At 47.3% G+C, this 22,253-nt stretch overlaps 4 protein-coding genes across 4 annotated transcripts in view; 2 read left to right on the top strand and 2 right to left on the bottom strand.

Moving 5' to 3' along the window:
• The first annotated feature begins 379 nt into the window (after positions 1–379).
• scarf1 (scavenger receptor class F, member 1) lies at positions 380–8,908 on the top strand. Its single transcript, XM_080006805.1, has 11 exons — positions 380–615; positions 1,026–1,087; positions 1,260–1,361; positions 1,951–2,491; positions 3,262–3,480; positions 4,845–4,973; positions 5,767–5,873; positions 6,018–6,129; positions 6,593–6,717; positions 6,820–6,957; positions 7,494–8,908. Exons 1-11 carry the CDS (start codon positions 515–517, stop codon positions 8,570–8,572), a joined length of 2,715 nt encoding a protein of 904 aa, XP_079862931.1. The 5' UTR covers positions 380–514; the 3' UTR covers positions 8,573–8,908.
• A 1,171-nt stretch (positions 8,909–10,079) lies between these two features.
• vtna (vitronectin a) lies at positions 10,080–13,807 on the bottom strand (the record flags this gene model as incomplete). The annotated part of the gene is made up of 8 exons (XM_080006622.1): positions 10,080–10,230; positions 10,745–11,302; positions 11,406–11,558; positions 11,736–11,892; positions 12,003–12,142; positions 12,612–13,040; positions 13,150–13,269; positions 13,750–13,807. 8 exons carry the CDS (start codon positions 13,805–13,807, stop codon positions 10,109–10,111), a joined length of 1,737 nt encoding a protein of 578 aa, XP_079862748.1. The 3' UTR covers positions 10,080–10,108.
• Positions 13,808–15,451: 1,644 nt separating this feature from the next.
• Positions 15,452–19,026, top strand: sarm1 (sterile alpha and TIR motif containing 1; the record flags this gene model as incomplete). The annotated part of the gene is made up of 8 exons (XM_080007147.1): positions 15,452–15,921; positions 16,114–16,732; positions 16,824–17,036; positions 17,139–17,230; positions 17,348–17,674; positions 17,911–18,100; positions 18,253–18,374; positions 18,612–19,026. 8 exons carry the CDS (start codon positions 15,452–15,454, stop codon positions 18,721–18,723), a joined length of 2,145 nt encoding a protein of 714 aa, XP_079863273.1. The 3' UTR covers positions 18,724–19,026.
• A 204-nt stretch (positions 19,027–19,230) lies between these two features.
• The window catches only part of slc46a1 (solute carrier family 46 member 1), a 5,052-nt gene continuing 2,029 nt past the window's right edge, over positions 19,231–22,253 (bottom strand). The window contains exons 4-6 of the mRNA XM_080006816.1: positions 21,718–21,801; positions 21,375–21,531; positions 19,231–20,923 (exon numbers count right to left, since the gene is read on the bottom strand). Coding sequence (XP_079862942.1) covers positions 20,869–20,923; positions 21,375–21,531; positions 21,718–21,801 — 296 coding nt within the window. The 3' untranslated portion in view covers positions 19,231–20,868. The remainder of the gene's footprint in view (positions 20,924–21,374; positions 21,532–21,717; positions 21,802–22,253) is intronic.

The following is a 22,253-nucleotide window of genomic DNA, read 5'->3' as shown; positions in this document are numbered from 1 at the left end:
TTTTGTAAAGGCGTTATAACTCTTGACCTGGGTCCGTTTTCCTTTCGTCTTTTGGAACAAGCTGGATGTTTTTGGAGGAGTAAAAGTCCTGGACACGTCTTAAGGACCCTTGCTTGGAGCCTTTGCTATCAGAACCAAAAAAAAAAAAGATTCCGGGAAAAGGAGAACAATGTTGTTTTTGGACGCACACTAATGTGTTCAAGTGTGTGTGTGCGCGCGCGCGTGTGTGTGTGTGTGTGCGTGTGCATTCATCTTTAAAAAGGCTCGGGGTCCGCCTGAATAGGAGGAAGCAGCGCCGACTTCCCCAGGAAACGGTGAGAAGGAAGCCCGAAGGGCTTGGGCCATCTGACGGCCCAGGGTCCAGTAGACAGAGGGAAGATAGTCCCTAGATTCTATTTAGACAGGTAGAGGGATCGAAACAGAAGGGAAATAAAACGTTTGGATATACAGTTGGACTCCTCGGGAGATCCAGGTTTTGGACTCTGACCAGGGCCCTCGTCAGTGGGGTGCGGGGATGGAGCTCCCCCTGAGAGCTGTGAGCGCCCTGCTGTTCTGCTGCCTCTCCTCCGCTCAGACCCTGGATCCTGCTGGGAGGAACGTCTGCCACAACCCCAGGTACAGCTCTGTTCTTGTTCTTGTTGATGTTGACGCCGTCGGTTCAGTTGTCGTATTGACCCATTGCAGTGACAACACAGATTAACCACGTTGATTAAAAAAATATTTAAAAAAGTACACTTTTCACAAATTAAACTTTTTAAAATTCTGATTCCATACTGTAACTGGTTGACTTTAGAAACAGGGTGCTCAGGCACCGAAATTCGAGGTTGCTCCAATGGTGGATGTGGTGGACAGTATATGCTTCGATTGCTTCTAGCATCTCATGTAGGTCGTCTCTCATGTGTATGTGTTACACTTTTTTACTGTTGTGTCCAGGGAGGTCCGCATTATCATCACATTCATACCCTGTTTCTGAGTAGAATATATATCTATTTTTGTCGCTTCAACCCCTCCCCTTCAATGCACAGAGACCCCTCCACCTTGGTATGTTGCACTGGATGGCGTCAGGAGGGAAAGGAATGCACTAAGCGTGAGTAACTTTGACCGTCTGGGTTTTTTTAAATTTTTTTTATTTTTTTTTTTCTGGTTTCTTATTCTCTGGTATGGTGTGTGTGTGTCCGTGTGTCTGTGTCTGTGTCTATGTGTGTGTGTGTGTGTGCGCGCGTGTGCGTGCCTGTGCGTGCGTGCGTGTGTTTCCCCAGCTGTGTGCGAGGGCCTGCACGCCTGCCACGGTGATGAGCTCTGCGTGTATCCCGGTGTGTGCAGCTGTCCACCTGGTTATTATGGAGCTCACTGCAAAACCCGTGAGTCAGTGTGGATAAGATAAGACACTCCATTCATTTATTAATCCCTGGAAGGAACTTCAGACCATTTGCTGTCTTTGAATAGTGTGTGAGATTTACATGAGACAGATTGGACGATATGTGTCTATGTTCAGTTGTGGAAAGTAATGAAGTACAAGTACTTTGTTACTTTACTTCAGTACAGTTTTTCAAGTGTCTGTACTTGCTGAAGTATATTCAGTTTTGGAGATATTGGACTTTTTCTCCACTACCTAACACAATTTCTGAGTCTTTCAAGTCATTACTCTCTGAAAAAAGTACGACTCTACAGAAAAAAGGTACAGTCGACACTTGCTAATACTATATTGTATTAGATACTCTGTTATATCAGAGCACTGTATATAATAAGTACTTTTATGACTTACTACATTTAAGTCCTTTCTACTTTTACTGGAGTCATTTTGTGTGTGGTGTTTGGACCTTTTAGTCAGAAAAAGGTCTGCGTGCTTCTTAAACCACTTCTCTAGTTAGAGCTATGGCAATAAATAGATTTAGTCGTTTTATATTTGAAACACCGCTCCATGGATGACACAGTGTGTTCTGTGTCCAGGCTGCCCTCCAGAGTTCTGGGCGTCAGACTGCCGCCGGTCGTGCGACTGCTTCCCCCACGGCCGCTGCCACCCCGTCACCGGCGAGTGCACATGCAAACCCAACCGCTGGGGCCCGCTTTGCCAGTTCGCCTGCCGCTGCACCACCCACGGCCACTGCCACCCGGTGCACGGCAACTGCACCTGCGACGAGGGCTGGTGGACGTCCGTCTGCGGCAAGCAGTGCCAGTGCTACGCCGACGGGGCGGTGGGCGCGGCCTGCGACCAGCTGACGGGCGGGTGCCAGTGCCGCGTCGGCCACTGGGGCCAGAAGTGCAGCCTGACCTGCAACTGCTACCTGTCCCGGTGCCACCAGCGCACCGGGCTGTGCGAGTGCCAGGGCGGCTGGTGGGGACCCAACTGTGACCGACGCTGCAACTGCGACCTGGCGCACAGCCACTGTGACCCGCTGGACGGCCAGTGCCTCTGCCACCCGGGCTTCAGGGGGCCCTTCTGCAACCTGCCATGCGAGGCCGGGACCTACGGCAGCGGGTGCAGGATGAGGTGAGAGCAGGGCGGAAAGTAACTGGTTACAACCACTCTCATTCGTAGAAGTAAATTGCAGTACTTTTACTTCGCAAAGCATTGTAATTGGCCATTTTCAAAGAGATAGAAAGAACTTTAACATGAATCCGTATAGACTCTAAACCAGGGGTCTCAAACTCAATTGATCTGGGGGCCACATTGTCTTCTTCCAGGTTGTCTTCTCCTCGCGATGTGGGGGTCACATTGAACATCAGGGTTCTTGATGTAACAAACTGTTCTGCGTTTTGCTTTTACATCACTCGTCAGAAAGTCACTCGTTTCCTGGTAATACTGCACATTTTTTTGTGTTTTGATTCTCAGATCCCTGCCCTAAGCAAACCTGAAGAAATCGCAAGAACGTTCCAAAAGGTTTAATTTTCAGAGCCGATCAAAACATTTCTGTGGCTGTGCTCATATGCTGTAGTTTGTAATCGCTGCTATTGTGAAGCACAAAATAAAAATGTTTTATTACGTTATTACATTATTACATTTGGGTTATATCCAATTGTAACCTCAAAACGATGTGTTTAAGGAAGTCGATAACTTGTTTTTTAGTAAACTACTTATACACCAGTACTGTTTCCATCTGTCTGTGTGTGTGTGTGTGTGTGTGTGTGTGTGTGTGTGCGTGTGTGTGTGTGTGTGTGTGTGTGTGTGTGTGTGTGTGTGTGTGTGTGTTTAGGCTAAAGGTGGAGATGTTTATTTATTGTTTATTCTGTTTATTTTTTCTCTCCGTCTCCTCGTCCTAGTTGCGGTCACTGTAAAGATGGCCGTCCGTGCACCGCCACTGACGGAGCGTGCGCTGCCTGCGAACCCGGTTGGAACGGGACGCGCTGCGATCGCCTGTGCCCGGCTAGTTATTACGGCGACGGCTGCCGGGAGCGGTGTCCCCGCTGCCAAAACGGCGAAGACTGCGACCTGAAAACAGGGGAATGCGCGAGATGTGACCCTGGATGGACCGGACCCAGGTGCTGCATGCGTGTGTGTGCGCTTCTCTGTTCGGTGTGTTCTGTGTGTTCGGTGTGTACATTGTTTACATTGTTTTTGGTATGTTCGTGTGTTCGGTGTGTACGCTGTGCTCGGTGTGTTCGGTGTGTTCGGTGTGTAGGGTGTGCTGGGTGTGTACGGTGTGCTCGGTGTGTTTGGTGTGTTCGGTGTGTACATTGTGTACAGTGTGTTCAGTGTGTACAGTGTGCTCAGTGTGTCCGGTGTATTTTGTGTGTTCGGTGTGTTCGGTGTGTAGGGTGTGCTGGGTGTGTACAGTGTGCTCGGTGTGTTTGGTGTGTACAGTGTGCTCGGTGTGTTTGGTGTGTTCGGTGTGCTCGGTGTGTTCAGTGTGTTGGTGTGTATTGTGTGTACTGTGTGGTTCGGTGTGTTCGGTGTGTACTGTGTACTGTGTTTTCGGTGTGTACTGTGTGCTCGGTGTGTTCGGTGTGCTCCGTGTGTTTGGTGTGTTTGGTGTGTTCAGTGTGTTCAGTGTGTTCAGTGTGTACAGTGTGTAGTGTGTTCGGTGTTTTCATTGTGTTCAGTGTGTACAGTGTGTTCAGTGTGTACAGTGTGTTCAGTGTGTACAGTGTGTTTGGTGTGTACAGTGTGTACAGTGTGTACAGTGTGTACAGTGTGTTCAGTGTGTACAGTGTGTTTGGTGTGTACATGCACATGACAACTGCAAGCAATGAAGTTAGACTCGTGTTTGCATGGCCATGCAAAGTAATCCTGGTCCCATATCCACCATGGGTTTATCTCAAAATCGTTTAAGACTAATATAATCATAGGTATTATCACAAAAGGATTCTTGGACGGTTTTGCTGGTCCACACAAAGGAAAAGAAAAACTTGGTAAAGACTAAAAGACCGAAATATGATTCAAAGTATCCGAATTATCGTCATATAACACATATGCAATAATTCGGGTTAATGGTGACACTTCAAATGATGAATGTCATTATTAGTACTCTATGCGAATGGTTCTCAGCGTGGGTCTGGGGACCACTGGGGGTCCTGTCAAGAGGTTCCAGGGGGTCCCCAGCAAAATTATTAATAGTTTAACTTCACCATTATTTAATTGACAGGATGTTAGCACCCTGAGAGTATGTACGATTTTGACTGTTTTTTGTCATAATTTCACTGTTGTCCCCCTCACTTTAGGACAGACAGGTACGGAAGGTTCCGAAAAAATCGTTTTCAATAACAAAACTCCTCTCAGATCAGGGTCCCTGAGATTAAATCTTATCAAGTTGATGGTCCTTCAAGAGTCCTCATTACCATGCGATGCCTCTTCAATCATAATATCAGTCTGTGTTTGTCTGTTGCTCGTCGCTTCTTCCTACAAGGTGTGCGGGGGTTTGTCCGGACAGGATGTACGGCGACGCCTGCCGCTTCCCCTGTAGCTCCTGTTTCCATGGTAACTGCCACCACGTGACAGGAAGATGTGCCTGTCAGCCGGGCTATATAGGAGAGAGGTGAGGCTGCGAGAGGCCACGTAGTTCCCAAAGCAAACTTTTTTGATCGTTTTATAATCCATGTCCTCCCGGGGAATCAATCTACAGCGGTGGACAGTAACGAAGGACAGCTTCCTGGTTTACATTGTTACTGAACTTTAGCACAATTTTAATTTATGTATACTTACGTATATTCCGTTTTTTCCACCACTTTTACTCCACTACATTTCAAAGTGAATATGTATACTTTTTACTCTACTATGTTTCTCAGACAGTTGCGTTGCTTTAGTTTTATATATTGTACATGGAAGTTTTATGTGTGTGTGTGTGTGTGTGTGTGTGTGTGTGTGTGTGTGTGTGTGTGTGTGTGTGTATTTATATATATACACACACACACACACACACACACACACACACACACAGTATGTATATATATATTTATACAGTATATATATATATATATATATATATACACATACATACTCAAAAGCGTGCCAAATCGGGATTTGTATGGAGACTCATCTGCAGAAAAAAGTACTTCAGCTGTATTATAGGCTCTGATATTACTTGTATTACTTTATCTACTTTTAAGAGCAGTACTTTTACTTCAGTATAAATGTCAACGTGGTACTTAAAAGTTTATGATAGTCAATATTTTTTGTCAGGGTATTTGAAGTTCGACTTCAGTACTGTCCAAACCTCTTTGTGTGTTCATCAGTCGTTATGTGTTTAATCCAAACTCTCATTCGTTGATATAATATGATAGTTATTGATGCGGTGTGATGTCTCGTTCTTCCTGTTTTTCCCGTCCCAGCTGTAACAGCAGCTGCCCTGCCTCCCTGTTTGGACCAAACTGCTCCTCAGTGTGTGACTGTGGAGAAGGTCTCTCCTGCCACGCGGCCACCGGCGTCTGTCCCAGCGGTACCTATACACCCAGACATCCCTGGCTGTGTGAGTCACATTAAGTCAAGCGAAATGATGATTGTATGTTGTATATTCTGTGTGTGTGTGTGTATGTGTGTGTGTGTGTGTGTGTGTGTGTGTGTGTGTGTGTGTCGCTGTCAGGTGGGCACGGGGCTCTGCTGGCTGGTGTTTTGGTGCCGTTGCTCCTGGTGCTTCTGCTCGTTCTATGCTGCTGCCTGTGCTGCGGAGGAGGCTCCGCCGAGAGCAAAGACAGGTCAGTGGCTCCCGGTTTTTAATGCCAACGCCCACAGTGCGACAGGAAAGGAGTGGACCCGAGCCGGGAATCTGGGTCATGGCTTGACTAGAGTACTCTTTTTTTTTTTTTTTAATTACTCAACTTTGTGTCAGTAGGGATTTCAAATTGCTATGTACAGTAATTGAAAGACAACAGAGACCAAATGTTAGATTCGGTCCCGCGAAGGGCGACAGTACAGTATGTACCATCTAAACCAGATCAGAGGGAACCAGATACCAGAAACCAGATAATGTCGGGGGTTCCGATCACACATACAATGACATCCGGACAGTGTTCATCTTCCTGAGTTCCACAACAAGCGAAATACACCTTAAACGTCACAGTAGACGTAGAATTCAGTGCATTTGAGTCAGTGGAACATTTTGTCCCGCGTCCGTTTCGTCCTCTGTCCTTATTTCATGAGATTTCCCTCCTATCTAAGGGTGACGATGGGGGACAGGAGCACGCTGGTCAGGATGAAATACCACGTGTACACTGTCCTGGCCAACATCAGCGCCTCGCTCCCCTGCATCTCCGTTTGGACGTCTGGCTTGCCTCGTGTTACAGGTAAGTCTGGCCGCCGGCGCGTTTTTTTTAATTACATTTTTTTTCCGGAGGTATAGACAGAGTTTCGCATGAACGCTATGATCATCCACCTCAAACACACAGTGTCTCATCACGACCCCGAGCTGACCTTCAACCACAGCTTCATCGAGCCGCCGTCGTCCGGCTGGGTCACCGAGGGCTCCTCCTTCGAATATGACGACGAGGAAGAAGAGTCTCTGTACTGCGTCCCCCCGCGCGAGGGTAAGGACGGAGCGGGCTTTTCCTCTCGTTCCACTACTTTGAACCTTTTTTGATTTCTCCATCTCAAAGCCTTGTAAGTTCTCCTTTGCATTGCTATCCTCAAATATATTCCTTATGTACACCCTTTCTCTCTCTCTCTGCCATCCTCCTCGAAGCCTGGTTTAAAGCCGCCGCCACCGCGCCATAAATTACTTAGCCGCAGCGCTCACGACAGCGCTGCACGGCGATTTTTCGCGAGGGCCTGTTTAACTAATAGTATGAATCGGTCAAAATTCTTATGTTCGGTTAACGTTAAAAGGGTAAATTATTAACATCCCTGCCGACTACAATAAATATACATACATTATCACTTTGTATTTAAATCTTTATTGCTCTTTTGTAGTTATTCAGATCCTTCCCTCAGGAACATTCACAGCAGTCCTTGCAACCAGGATGCCCTTGCTCTCTGGCAGTGCGTGCGCCATGAGTTGCACGGCTCGCTTCAACGACTATAACAGAGCCTTAAGGCTCCCGTTTTCTTCTTTTACTTTGCACAGACATCCCTGTGGTCGGTGGGGAGTTCCAGGAGATGAGTTCCAAATGCAACATGTTCCTGGATCCATCCGCCTTCAACAGTGAGGACATGGGTCTCATCTTCTCCATACCGCGTACCTCCAGCATTGCCAAGTCCAAAAGGCCGTCGGTCTCCTTCGCCGAGGGAACCCGCTTCAGCCCCAAGGAGCGCCGCGGCTCAGCCCAGGACCAGGGTTCTGCCCCTGGACCTCCGCGCACCAAAGCCAAATCTCCCTGGGGCGTTCTAATGCTCTCCGCCCTCAACACACAGGGGAGCGGGTGTAGATCGGGAGAGGAAGATGGAGGCGAAGAGGCAGATAGCGAAGACGGTATGGATGGCGGAGCGACGGACAACCAGGGCTCAAGCAGCGACCAAGAGGATCCGAAGAATGACAGGAAATCGAGCCCAGTGCCCAGCTCTTACTCGCAGGTCCCCGGGACGTCAGGACGGAGACGCACCATGTCCAACACCGCTGCCGCTAAAGACGCCCAAGGGCCGGGCGCCACCTCTGAAGCTCAGGTAGGGGCCACTGATAAGGTCACCACAGTGTATATGACAGTGGGTAAAGCCGGGAGGCCGGTATCTAAGATAGAGTCCAGCTCCGAGGGCCCCGTCCAGGCTATGCTACGACGCCTGGGTAGTCTACAGAGACAGAAGGAGCAGGAGCCCGGAAGGCCCAAGGCCAAGGCGACGGAGGGGATAGTCAAACCACCCAGGAGGAAGCTCGGGGCTCGAGCTAGTGTGTGGGAGCAGGGGGCGGCGCCTGGAGGGGATGGGGGCATGAGCAAACCAAGTAGAAAAAAACACATGTCCCTCAACTCAACTGTGACAGTGGGCGCTAATGGCTCCCCTGCCTCAGAGTGCGACACCCCGAAAAGGCCGCTGTCGTCTATTCTGAGAAGCGTACCGGAGGCGGCTTCACCCACCCCCGACAGGGGTAACCAGACTGTGCACCCGTCCATAGACCCAGAGTGTCCCACCGAGGTCATCGCCAACGAAGGAGTGGACGCCAGTGTGAAGGATGAGCCCAGCTACGAAAACATCCTGATCAAGCCCTCATAACGCCTGTGAAATTACTTGAGCAACGGACCTTGTTCCTCCATGTTTAGCAACACAGGGGGAAATGTGATTGAGATCATTCCTAAAGGTAACTGGATACTTAATTTGATCAAATACCTTGTCGTCGGCCAGGTTAATAGCAAATAATTAATATTTAGATAACAAAACCTAGAGGCAAGGCACTTACAATGTAAGCCTATTCATGCATCCTCTGTTATAAATTCTGTAAATCTGCAAGCAATGAAAGTAAAGGCTTGTGGACGAGGAACTCCACACTGACCACATTTGGCCTGAATGAATACCATAATTACTGTCATGTCATGAGCTAAATAAATCAAAACAAGGGATCAGATTCCCCTTGTGGATTCACTCTTATTTGCGTACACTTTCCTTTCAAGGTTCACAAAGCAAACAATTAAGGAATGATTGATGAGCACAGGATTTGCGTGACTTACTATCTTCCTGGAACCTACATTAGATAATGACGAAATGTGTTTCAACGGCTGTTGGAAGTAGTTAGTAGTTGGCGTATTGGCCCAACATGCCCAAACACATACAGTATTCTCTATCCAAATCATATCATTATTTTTTATTAACGACAGGGGAGAGAAAACTTAAAAAAAAACATTCAAGGTGGAAAAGTGTCTCGTAAAAAGTTTTGTGTTCGGGAAGAAAAGCTGCGCAGAAGTTTGAGGTCGTCAGACGCGAGGCACCACGTTATTGTGCTTGTTTCGGCAACCGCGCTCATGTTGTGCATTTGACGGCTCCGGTCTTATTCTTGCCATCCAACCCGAAGATGGCCGGGAGTGAACATATATATATAAAAACAGCGTAAAGACCCATAAGAGGAGATTCACACAATAAGAAAGTGATCTCAAGTGATTCTTGAGGGAAGTCTTTGTCACGTTGAGCAGGATCGGACCGCTGGTGCACGGCTGATTCCTGCAAGTATCAGCGAGAGCGGGTCAACGGAGTGAATGTAGATGAGTCAAAGTTCATAGCTTACGCAGAATTAACTAGGGTGAACTTTGGTTCATGACACAGGCTTTTTACGGCGGTGCAAAAGCAACCGTCGGACTTTCACCGATCCGCTCTTTTTGTCCAGGTCGTGAAGCTGCCCGCCGGACAGAGTTGACGACAACATTTTTTTCCCCCGTAAATGCACACTCCACGTGTAAATTCCTCATTTTAATATTTCCATTTTTCGAGACATACGAAGGAAGGGTAACATGTTTCAATCCTGCAGTTTTATCAACGTGGAAAAAAAGGATATCAGAGCTCTCGTTTAATGCTTTACACTTAGGATGTATTTTTCAGTTTGAAGACCTTTGAGGCTTCAGCCGCTGAAGTCAATTTCGATATTAAAGACAAATCTTGTCGAACTTTAATGGTAGGTATTCCTATTTTTCTTGATTACTATATTATTAATACTGATTAGTAATATATTTAACAAAAATATAACTTAAAAAGTAAATGTAAAATTGAAGTGATCACTCATCTCTAACCTAGATTTCTTGTCTTATCCATGAACTGAAGAAACTATTTCTTCTCCGCGGCGGTCGCGTCCGAGCAGCCCAGCCAGTACTTGGCGATCGACCTGGGATACGGAGGATTGGCAGGGTCAACCCTCTTGGTCTTCAAGTCCACTCGGTAGTACTTATCTTGAAAAGACAGAAAAACAATCGGGTTTTTTAAGAATAGATCATACACATACGTACTAAAGTGCATCTACAGTACAGTGGCCATCATTTGCTTATCGGTAGACAAAGATAGACTGTGGGTTTACTGTTGAGCACTCTGTGACACTCTTGTGTCACCCTGTGTGAATGTTGTTTATATAGATAGAAAGTTAAAACCTCTCTGTAACAGCATTGGTACCAGATCAGAATCGGTTTTCATTTTGCCACGTACATTTAGGAGGAATGTACAAAGCATACAAGGAATTCCTTCTGGTGAGGTTTGGCGCAATTAATCGGACCACACACACACACACACACACACACAATGGAACTGTTTTTGCTGTCATCACAAACATCTGTCATTGGTGTATTTGTCAAAACGCCCAGAAATAAATAGTTGCAATGGAATGATATTCTGCCAAAAGCACCTGGGGCTCCAGCTGAACAGAATGTAGACACGATTAAATATATTTTGCGTGAGAAACATTGTCCGTACCTGCTTTAAAGAAGTAGACGCTCTGCAAGGGTTGGCCCTGGCGTATAAACTCCCAGAAGGCCCTGTCGCCCCTGCGGGGGTCGTATCTGGAGTCGTAGTTGCCGTTGTTGTTGTATCGGCGGTAGCCGTCCCTCCATCTGTCTTGATCGCGGTCTTGGTCCCAACGTCCATCCCAGCTTCGCCCCAGCCTCTCCTCCATTTCCATCCTCTTCTCCGCCAGCCTCAGCCCCATCTCCATCCCTCTCTCGGCAAAGCCTTGGCCCAAGTTCATCCCCCGCTCGGCCATGGACTCCCAAAAAGGTGAACGGTTCTGCCTGCGGCGGCCCCACTGCTGGTCCCACTGCTGCCTGTACTGCTGGTCCCACTGCTGTCCATACTGCTGGTCCCACTGCTGTCCATACTGCTGGTCCCACTGCTGGTTCCAGCCCCTGTCGTTACGGCGGGGCGGGGCTCTGCCGTTTCCAACGTAGATCCTGCCGGCCAGTACAGCATCCACTGGCGGCCTGATACCCTTCCAGTCCTTGTTAATGAAGTGGTGACCGCTGTGATGCTCGGGCACTGAGGATGAGATAAAAAAATTATATATATATATATATACAAAGGCTGAGCCCACCACCACGCAAATGCCGTCACATGTAAATGACATCAGAGTACCACTTACTGTTGGAGAAAAGCTCAGTGAAGAAGGGCTCGTAATTGTGGTGGTACATGTTGGTGTAGCGCCTGAAAAGCGCGGAGGGGGAGGTGTCTGACATGGTGATGCACTCCCCGTGGGACGGCTGGTGCGAGAACTCATAGAGATAATACTCATCCCCTGTTGGAAACAACGTGGATCGATGAACCGATCGAATTGGAACGAAATTAATTGATCGATGAATGTTCCGATGCGCTTGTGACTTCCACGTACGACAGTTTTGCCGAGACCGGATCGGAGGCTAAAGGAACAGAAAAAAAAAAAAAAACGGCTCCTTCAGCACGAACCGGACTTCACCTTTGAAGAAGTAGACCTTCTCCTTGCCGTGGTGAGTCGGGGCAGGCAGCGCGAAGGCTGCGTCCACGTGATCGGGAACCTTCTGAAAACCCACGCTGATATCTCGGGGGTAGCCGCCATCTAGCTCGCCATCCTCAAATCTCCAGTACTTATTTCCCTGTAGGCGAGCACCATGAATTTGAATAGACGTTAGTCAGCATTCACATACACCAGCAAGGTTGGGACTGATTTCTGTGACTCACTTATCCCACCGACTTGTTCCCCCACCTTAAAGATGTAGGTCTTGCCTTGACAGTTCACTCGTGTGAAGGCAGCGTCAATAGGCCCGCTGATGCCCCACACCTCCTCGATGAGCTTCGGATAGCCAGGCCGCACTGACCTGTGATCCAGCTCAAAGAAGTATTTCCCTGTAGGACACACACAGAGTTCTCAGCTCACAAATAAAATCCACCACCGGCATAGTCATTCGCCACTTAAAAACCTTTCCTAACACGTCAAGAGCTTCATATCCAGATAATAGCATTTACACACGAAGCCCTCATTGAAGCACTCGACCCCATTTGTTTTTACACTACTTCCATTTTGTATCAGATGTAGGTTCCTTTCGTGTTGGTGCGTACTGTATATGTGTGCGAGGTACCGTACCGACTGTGGCATCTACGGTATCGAGCCATAGCCACTCCAAGACATGAAAAGCCAGACAGCTTTTTGGTCAAAAAACATCACATTACGGTGAGATACAGGGCGAGTTAAAGGTGACTGCAAGATCAAGAGAGGTCAACTCTGCAAAATATTTTCCTTCAATTCACAATTCACTATCAAAGGCGATGGAAACACAACTTCAGTCAAATTCAGTGTTTGCTCCCAAACGCGTACCCCTAAAGGCAAAGATGGAGCCATTTTTAATCTGCATAAAGGAGTCGAAAGGCCTCCCGCTGCAGATCTCGGCATCCGGGTCAGGGGGCGGAGTGGTGGTTTCCGCTTGTGGCGTGGAGGTTGTTGTGAGCGGGGCGCCGGTTGCGTCACGGGTCGACAGGGCCGCTGCAGTTGTTTGCGTGAAAGGGGCTTTCCGTGAAATTGGCGGACGACGTGTGGCGGGGACCCTCCGATCTAGGGCGTCCGGCACTTGTACGATCACCTCCGGCCGTGTTAACGGAGTAATCTGCAGCCTGGAGGGGTCGGTCGGGGGGGAACTCGGCGCCGTCACCGAATCCACCGTGGGCCGGGCGTCGGGCGCCGTGGGACCGGTGTAGAATAAGTCGTCGTCGTCGTCGTCCTCTGCCAGGACAAACGTGTCCCCTCGTGCTGGGGAAAGGGTGTCGGGACGTCAGCGGTTAGAACATGCGCTCTGTTTAACTGCCAATTTTGCATCCCTCATCGCCACTCGCAACGTTACGGGGGGGGGTTTCCTTACTGTCCATTCGACACGTGGCCTCAAAGTCGGAGCAGCAGCTCTTGTAGTATTTGCACATGGAGTCACACTGGCACTTCTTGAGGGAGTCAAAGCCGCCCTCGCAGCGGCCCATGCACGACTCTGCGGGGGACAAAGGAGAAGCAAATGAGCGACCTGAGCTCCCGCTCAGTCGTCTCTGAACAGAATTGACAGCGCATCTGAAAGTGAGGCAGGGATGTGAAACGCACTTTGGTTTATCCCCCCGCGAAAAAGTTCTACCGTACAGCACAAGGGTGGGAAGTAGCTTTAACGGAAGCGCCGCATTTAAACTTATCAACAGTTTCAGCTCAACTAATAGACGGTAATGTACGAAGGGTGTCATGTGCACGCACCAAAAAATGAGTTATGGTGTTGAACAAGTAGCTTATACTTAAAACATATACACTTAATATATAAACAGCATAAAAAAGAAGACCTCTGTGCAACATGGTGTTGGATGTTGCATAGAGGTCACCAGAGCACTGTTTTCTAAGCGTATAAATACATCTACACGAGTATAGGATACAAGTATGTTTTTCCAGGGCGGAACAACAACAAACGGACCTTCAGATCAGTACTTACCGTCTGCAGCGTGGGCCCCGGCCAGCAGAGCCAGGAGCAGGACTGGGGCAGCCTTCATGTTGTCTCTTCCAGTCGGTCAGCGACGGAGTCTGACCGGTAATGAAGGGATGTGTGCTACCAATCAGTGTGTCTTGTGTCACCGACCCTCCCTTGGTGTTTGCTTAAACCTTGTTTGCACTCCTGCCCCCCGCCCAACTGAAAAAAAAGCAAAAAAAAAAAACCCAAACTAAGCACAGAGAACATGGAATGGGGAAATAGGAGAAAACACTGATAGTTTCCAACGCAACGTGAGTTTAATCGATGATGTGTTCTTCTTAGAGCGCGTTCTGGGTTCTTCGGCCTAACTGGCCTTGTGTACGTATATATGTGTACATAAACACATCATCAAAAACACGCTCGTTGTTAAACGTAGACACATTTAACTCCTGTTGTATTTGGAACTATCGATACCTATCAAAAGTGCTGTTTTATTTGAACCTTTTATCGAATTTCTACCGACGAACAGGGGTTGAGGGAGACAGCTGAAAATAATGATTGTGTCGAAAACACAAAAAATATTCTACAACAACAAAATAAATTCTAATATATATATATATATATATATATATATATATATATATATATATATATATATATATATATATATATATATATTCATTTATTATTATTATTATTATTATTATTATTATTATTATTATTATTTGTATTTGTTTTTACTCCCTGGGGATAAAACAAATATATTCAGAGAATATCAATACAATGTAAAATATAAATATCTATATATTATACATATATACAATATTTCTACTTCATCTTACACAGTCAGTATCGAACACACCCAATTGGAAACAGATAATGTCTATATTCATCCCATTAACCGGCCACGACGTGCCGCATCGTGGGGATGTTTCTTTTCCCCTGTGTCTGGAGGCGACGGGCGGTGCAACCTCCTGGTAACCGGCGAGCGAGTGGATGCTGACCAGAGGATGACCTGGGCGGTGGGGACATTGTTTATTCCCGGGGGGGGGGGTCGATTAACACTCTGTTTATTAAGGCGGAGTCCGGCGTGGATAATAAAAACAAAACAAAACGGGCCACGCGGAGTGAATAACCGAACAGCAGAACAAACAGGCCTTTGTTACGAGAGTTGCCGGCCGCTCAAGCGAGGGGCAGACGGACAACAACCTGAACAACAACCCCCCCTATTCCGGGTTAAAAAAAACGCGGCACATGCTCTGGGTCCGGGCCGCGGTGCCTTTAATTCTTAACGCCGCAATCGTGGCGGTTGTGGTGTTTTGTTTACTTCCTGTGAGGAGTGAACACGCCGCCCGGGGCCGCGGCCGCATCCTCATCCTCAGCCTCAGCCTCAGCCTCAGCCTCAGCCTCAGCTTCAGCCGTGCGAGTTGATCGTCCAATCTCTGGAGATGACGCCGAGGAGGGCGGCGCGACTTGGCGAAGGAAAACGCTTTTGATTATTTACACCTCGGGGATACACGTCCAGATTCGCGTTAATAACGCCCCGTCGCTTCGCATCCACCCGGGGGGCTGCGGTTTACGTGCATTTTATGCGTTTACCACCCAAAAATGGCCTCCGCGTCGGTTTAACCCTGAACCGTGAAACGTTCGTCCGCTGATCCATTTATCAACGGGTCCGTTCATCCGCTTCAAGCCCCGTCGCCCCCGCCTCAGGTCGGGTCGATAGATGCTCTTGTCGTTCGCCTTCTGCTTGTGGAGGCTCTATCGACATTTCTCCATCACCATGTTCAGCTCGGAGAGACTCACGGTCCCGGAGTACGTCAGCCGCCTCCAGACCCGGCGGAGCGGCGGACCCCCCGCGGACCCCAGGGCGGTCTCGCCCGGCATCAGCGCCGACGTCCTGGCCGTTTTGGAGACCTCGCTCCCCGCGCTCCGCTCCGCCATCAAGACGCTCAAGTCGGCCAAAGACACTTTGGATCTGGAGGACACCCGGAGGGCCATCGCCGAGACCTTCCAGCTGGTGGAGGAGGCCTGGGTGTTGCCCACCGTGGGCCGACAGGTCGCGGAGGAGATCTGCAACAGGATCCGCTTGGATGGAGGCCTGGAGCTGCTGCTGCAGCTCCTGCAAACACCTGCTGTGGACATCACCCACGAGTCTGCAAAGCTCCTGGAGCAGATACTGGTTGCGGAAAACAGGTAAACCTGCACAGGCGTACAAGAAACTTAACCAAACGGAATTCCAAGCCTTCTGCATTAGATGAAACTTAAGGCATAATGTCAACGTGGTGGGGCATGTGGTCATAGTTTAGTTCCTACTGCTGAATCAGCGTTTTTTTTCTCTTGCTGCATTATAGTATCGTGACAACATTTCTCTTTCTCTCTCTGCAGGGATTATGTGGCGCGCATGGGGCTGGGGGTCATCCTCAACCTCACCCGGGAGCAGGAAGATGCGCAGGTGGCGCGCAGTGTCTCTGGGATCCTGGAGCACATGTTCAAACACAGCGAGGAGACGTCCGTCCATCTTATCTCCAACGGTGCCCTGGACGCTCTGCTCTTCTGGTGCCGCGGTACAGATCCCACAGTCCTGCGACACTGCGCCGTGGCCCTGGCCAACTGTGCCATGTACGGAGGCCACCGTTGCCAGCGGCTGATGATAGAGAAACAGGCCGCGGAGTGGCTCTTCCCGCTGGCTTTCTCCAAAGAGGACGAATTAATTCGCTTCCACGCATGCCTGGCCGTGGCTATGTTAGCCGCAAACCGAGAAATTGAGAAAGAAGTGGTGAAATCCGGGACCTTGGAGCTGGTGGAACCGTTCATCGCATCACTGGACCCAGACGACTTTGCTCGCAGCTTACTGGACAGTGCCGACTGCATGCAAGGCAGGACGGCCGCTGACCTGCAGCATCTCCTGCCGCTGCTGGACGGAACCAGGCTGGAGGGAAAGTGCATTGCCACCTTCTATCTCTGTGTGGAGGCGAGCATCAAATCCCGCCAGCGCAACACCAAGGTACTGACGCTGTCTTGGTTCCATACTACCCGGGGGGGCTGCTGGGAAATGTAACCGATGAATTTAGCGTGGTCCTTCCCTCCTTTTGTAGATATTTCAACAGATCGGAGCGGTGCAGAGTCTAAAAAGAATTGCCATGTACTCCAGCAATGGCACGACCTGTGCACTTGCCAAACGAGCGCTGAGTATGATGGGTGAGGAAGTACCGAGAAGGATCCTGCCTTCTGTTGCCAACTGGAAAAACTGTGAGGTTCAGACTTGGCTACAGCAGATCGGCTTTAGTGCATACTGTGACCGTTTTCAGGTTGGTAACAGCTGTTGTCAGCTTCACAAAAAATAACAGTGATATGGAGTTGTCTTGTCATAATGACATTATATACTGTGTGGCACTTCCTTTAAAATAAAGGAACTCCAGGTGGATGGAGACCTTCTCTTGAACATTACCGATGAGGACTTGTGCACTGATTTGGGCATGGCTGCAGGCATCACCCGCAAAAGGTGAGTGGTAAAAAGCTCTGTAGAGCAAAATCTGAGTATACGATCACATGACATGACTGAAAGATCATTACTCAACCTAAATGATGAGTGGCATTGAAAATTCACTTTCTCCTCCAGGTTCCTGAGAGACCTGCGTGTGTTAAAGACTTACGCCAATTACTCAACGTGTGACCCAAACAATATGGCTGACTGGCTGGCCGAGGTGGACCCTCATTTTAGGCAGTACACCTACGGCCTGGTTCAGTCAGGAGTGGATCGCAACAGCGTCCAGAGCCTGACTGACCAGCAGATGCAGCATGACTGCCACATAGGGAACGGCGTCCATCGCGCCAAGATCCTCGCTGCTAACTGCAGGCCCTTCCAGCCCTGCCTCACGGACGCCACGCCTCCAGGACCCGACGTGTTCATCAGTTACCGTAGAACCACAGGCTCCCAGCTGGCCAGGTCAGAAAATCTAAATTGGGTGTTCAAATAAGTGGGCACCCGTTAAGAAACCAGTCTAAACTAATTTACCCAGGAAATAGGTCAATGGGTAGAGCATACCAGCGCCTTTGTGAGTAGGGTTTGTTTTTTTTATTCATGTGTTACCAGCGTTAACACATTCCAAACGACACTCAAAGATATTATTATCAAATGATTTTGCCTCGTTCTGACTCTCATCGAACTTCTCCTTCCCAAAGCCTGCTGAAGGTGCACCTGCAGGTGCGAGGATACAGCGTTTTCATCGACGTGGAGAAGCTGGAAGCCGGCAAATTTGAGGACAAGTTGATCCAGAGTGTACAGCGGGCTCGCAACTTCATCCTCGTCCTGTCGGCCAACGCACTCGATAAGTGCATGGCAGACACGGGCATGAAGGACTGGGTGCACAAGGTCAGACGGCCAACACCAGCTATATTCAACATTTTGTCACTTGCTAAATAATTTTAAAGTGATTTGGCCACTTTTTGCACCTAGATAGCGTATTTAAACAGTCCACACTGCCATTACGGTTATTGAAATAGTTTATTTTCTGTATCTCGCAGGAGATCGTGACGGCCTTGGCCGGAAAAAAAAACATAGTTCCAGTCACGGATAATTTCTTGTGGCCTGACCCCAAGTCTCTACCGGAGGACATGAGGCCCATCCTGAACTTCAATGGCATCAAGTGAGTTTAAATTAGTTTAAAGCGTTTTCATTTTTTCCATCTACCGCTGGGCAATTCAGGATGACACATTGTGCAATGCTTTTGGTGTGGAAATAAAAATACACCTTATACAATACTGTATCTCTGGCACCCTAATTCATAATGAACATTTTACTTGTTGTGGAGGGCGTCAAAACCCCCCTCAGAGCCAAGGCATGCTGGGTGGCGCTCATTTTAAAGGTGGTCTCTTCCCTACAGGTGGTCCCACGAGTACCAGGAGGCGACCATCGAGAAGATCTTACGCTTTCTGAAAGGAAAACAAGACCAGCCAAACGGTGCAGAGGGTTTCTCTGGGCAAAAGCTGGAATAGAAAAAGACGTAGTGTGACCCCAACTATCTAATCCAATGATGCCAAATAGAATACAGCCTCAGTGACCTCGACTGGTCATTGAAACTCATTACTCTGCCCTTGTGCATGTGATGGCAAACGTGAAGAGTTTGTAACCTCCCACCTGAAATGATATTGAGGGTTTAGGGACCGTATAGACCTTTTAAGCGCAGCGTCCTTGTCCTGTATGTGTTATCAGATAAATGCCTTTTTGTCTTTTTCTCAGGTAAATAATGAAATGTCAGTCGGGGTTGGCATCCAGCAGTGCTTACAATAATATTTGAAACATCCATCTGCATTATATTTTTTTAAGTTATGTTGTGAGTACAGTTAATTTTTTTTAAATGTTTCTTATGTTTTTGTGTACAAAATGTGTAAAAAAATTTTTTTTTTTTTAGTAGGTAAATACTGACATCTATTTTTATTTGAAAGTTTCTTGTCTTATTGGTGGTGCAGCGATATAATACAGAGTTTACTGTGCTGTGAAAATCGCCCTGATCCAGCCCATTATAAATCTACTTCTAATGTTACTATAAATTATAGTCAAAATCACAGCACAGGCAGTAAAATGTCTATAATCAATCAATCAAACAATATTAATTGTATATGTTCACCTGCTGGCAGTGTCAACTTCTGGTTTAATTCACATTGTGCGTTGAGGAATTGCTTGTTATCTGATTAGATCGGAGGGACTCAGGTTTGTCAAGAGGCAACCAGCAATACCACCACAAGGCTTTGAAAAATACAGCAACTAACAGCAGCTAACGTAGTAGCGCACAGTTTCCCAATGTGAAAACAGAAAATAAGACAAACCTCGCCATTTATTGCTCAGATAAATACTGTATGTGATCACATGAAGAGGATCGTTGAGCCGTGTTGTTCAATAAAATGCTGATATAGCGTGAACGTTTTTATTGCTGTGTTAAATTTACTACTACAACTCATTTACATACCGTACATGCTCAATTTCATGGCTAGTAATTGAGAGGTTTCATTAGAAGAGCATAGATTTGCTTTTGGCTCAATGCGGTTAGGTCTTTGTTCCCGTTACCATAAAATAAAACATTTTGGTGCAAAAGCCTTGCACGTCTCCCTCAATTATAAAACAGTTAAAAGTAATGTAAAAAAAAGTGTACAAAATGTATTGTGCAAAAAAAGGTGGACATCCCAATCTAGACCAGACCTAGGAATTAATAAAATTGACAATCCTTTGGTATTCCATATTCTTTGGGCCAAAATAAGCATGTCAATTCGAAATATTACAGAACCTATCAGACAGTGTCAGTCATTTCTTCGGCCAAGGTCCCCTATGACTCAAAACAACTAGAGCTTAGCAGAATCAGATGCTCAAACATCTTCAAAAAAACCGATTACCTTCCGTATTTATTTGGACACTCCCAAGTAGCTCCACTTAGCCTCTGACCCTATTTGTACCCCTTTTCGAGCAGCTGCACTTTATCCCTTTCGGGACCGGTGTGGCTCGACCCTGTACCTCTGTTGGACAGCAGCCCCCTCCACCCGGGGCTATCCGGCTATCCGGTTGCATGTTTGCGGTGAAAGCGGCACACTTAAGGGAATTTGGGCGTAACTATCTGTTTCATCGGGGGGAGCTGAAGATGTAACTCAGTCATCCTAACCGTGGTGCTTCACCCCGCTAGTGTTCACTGGTGATCAGGCCCAGACATGTTTGGCAACAGCTGATCTGCTGCCTCGCAGTGTGTCTCCGCGGTTTCACCAAATGTTTGCCGTTATGTGAACGGGCTTGCCCCGATTTTGTTCAAAACCACTTATTCGTGTGGGCTCCCCCATAAGTAAAACTAATAACACATTCAAGTAATTCAGTGGTAATACGTAGCATGACGCCAAAAGGTTTTTAGACCTCAGCAAATTTGACAAAACCATCTCCACTCATGTCGCCTCACAAAATGGATGTGTGGTTGATTCTTGGTCCTTCGTTTTGATTTGGAGGAAAGCACCACTGCAGTCCAGTCAGATAGAAGTCAGCTGCTTCTTTCTCATTCTTGCAGTGGGAAAATGTAACTCCCCAGCATAGCTCTAGCTGTGGAGGAATCTTAAAACATCCCTTCATTTTGGATGACACCAAAGCATCTTCTTTGTAGTGAATCATCAAGATACCACGGCGTTCTGGTTTTCTCTTCTTTGGTCTTGACACTCCATGGTCCTGAACAGACAACCAAAACTTGTTCATGATTGTACAGAAGTCAATTTCATTTTCTCTTGTGTCCATTTTATTTGACTTTGGGTGCACGTTAATAAGAATGCACTTCTTTTGTTCTATATAGCTGATATAACTGCCTGCCGAAAAACTTTACCTATCCCATTCTACTCTTCACTCTTTACTGAATTTGCTTCAAATAAGTCCAGGAGTAACTGCTATTTCGTGAGTTACATAATTAAACAGTTATTTTCCTCTGTGTTAATTAATGCATGTTAAGCATTCTGCATTCTACTGGTACTTGTACTTTGGTAAGGTCGAAAAAAACCTTGTAGCAAACAATGTAATCAACCAGTCATTATACTATTAAAAAAAAACGTATCTAGTCAAATTACCATTACATTTATTTTTCCCCAGAGAAGAATCAGAGTATTTACAGGATAGGGAGCTGACTCACCCAATGATCCCTGCAGGAAGGAGAAGGAGGAGGGCGCCGAAGAGGAAGGGGAAGCCCTTCATGAAGTGCAGGGTGGCCGGGTAGAGGGAGTTGAAGAGGCCACTGGCCACCAGGGAACACAAGCCCTCCACACAGGCCACCGAGGCAAACAGAGTACCTGGTGCAGCGACACACACACACACACACAATTACAATGTGACAGCCACAATATAATATGATTTGTAGGAAACTAGACGTCCCTCATTATTTTTGGCAAAAGTGTCTGTTTGATCAGAACACAGGTGTTATTCACTAATACCAATAGAAAAAGTCATGTGATGACGCCGTGGAAACAATGGCCGACCTTGCTCTGACGGGTCCACCAGCTGGGACAGCTTTGACCTGAGCACTGGTGTAGCAGCCATGAAGAGAAAACACAGTCCATACCCTGGTGAGAGACAAAACAGTCAGTATCACACAGTCGAGCGACCTTCCAAAATCGACTACCTCTTCCATCCAAGACCATCCGTCCTTCAAGTCATGAATGTTATTAACATTTTCAGGAACAGAATTAAGTCCTAAACTATGTATCAGTACCTGATACACCTGTTATTTATCTATTTTTTTTGGGCGAATGCACTCAAAAGACGTATCCCAACAAATAATTCTCCACTTACTATGAATGCACTACAGTCTTACTTTGGTGAGCAGAGAGAAATCACTATGTGAAAACAATGTCAGATAAGAACAAGCTCAAAATAATAATAAAGTCACATTTCCGTGAACCTCAAGATTAAACTTGAGACACAATAAAAAAGCCATGTCTGTTATCTTTAAGGTTTTTTTTTTTTATTTGAGTATTATGAGCCGGTAAATCACAGCAAACCTGCTTCATGGAAA

The sequence above is a fragment of the Zeus faber genome (assembly GCF_960531495.2).
Source record: "Zeus faber genome assembly, chromosome: 9".
NCBI classification, from domain to species: domain Eukaryota; kingdom Metazoa; phylum Chordata; class Actinopteri; order Zeiformes; family Zeidae; genus Zeus; species Zeus faber.
Note: the sequence above shows the minus strand (reverse complement) of the source record. Positions and strands in the feature narration are given on the sequence as shown.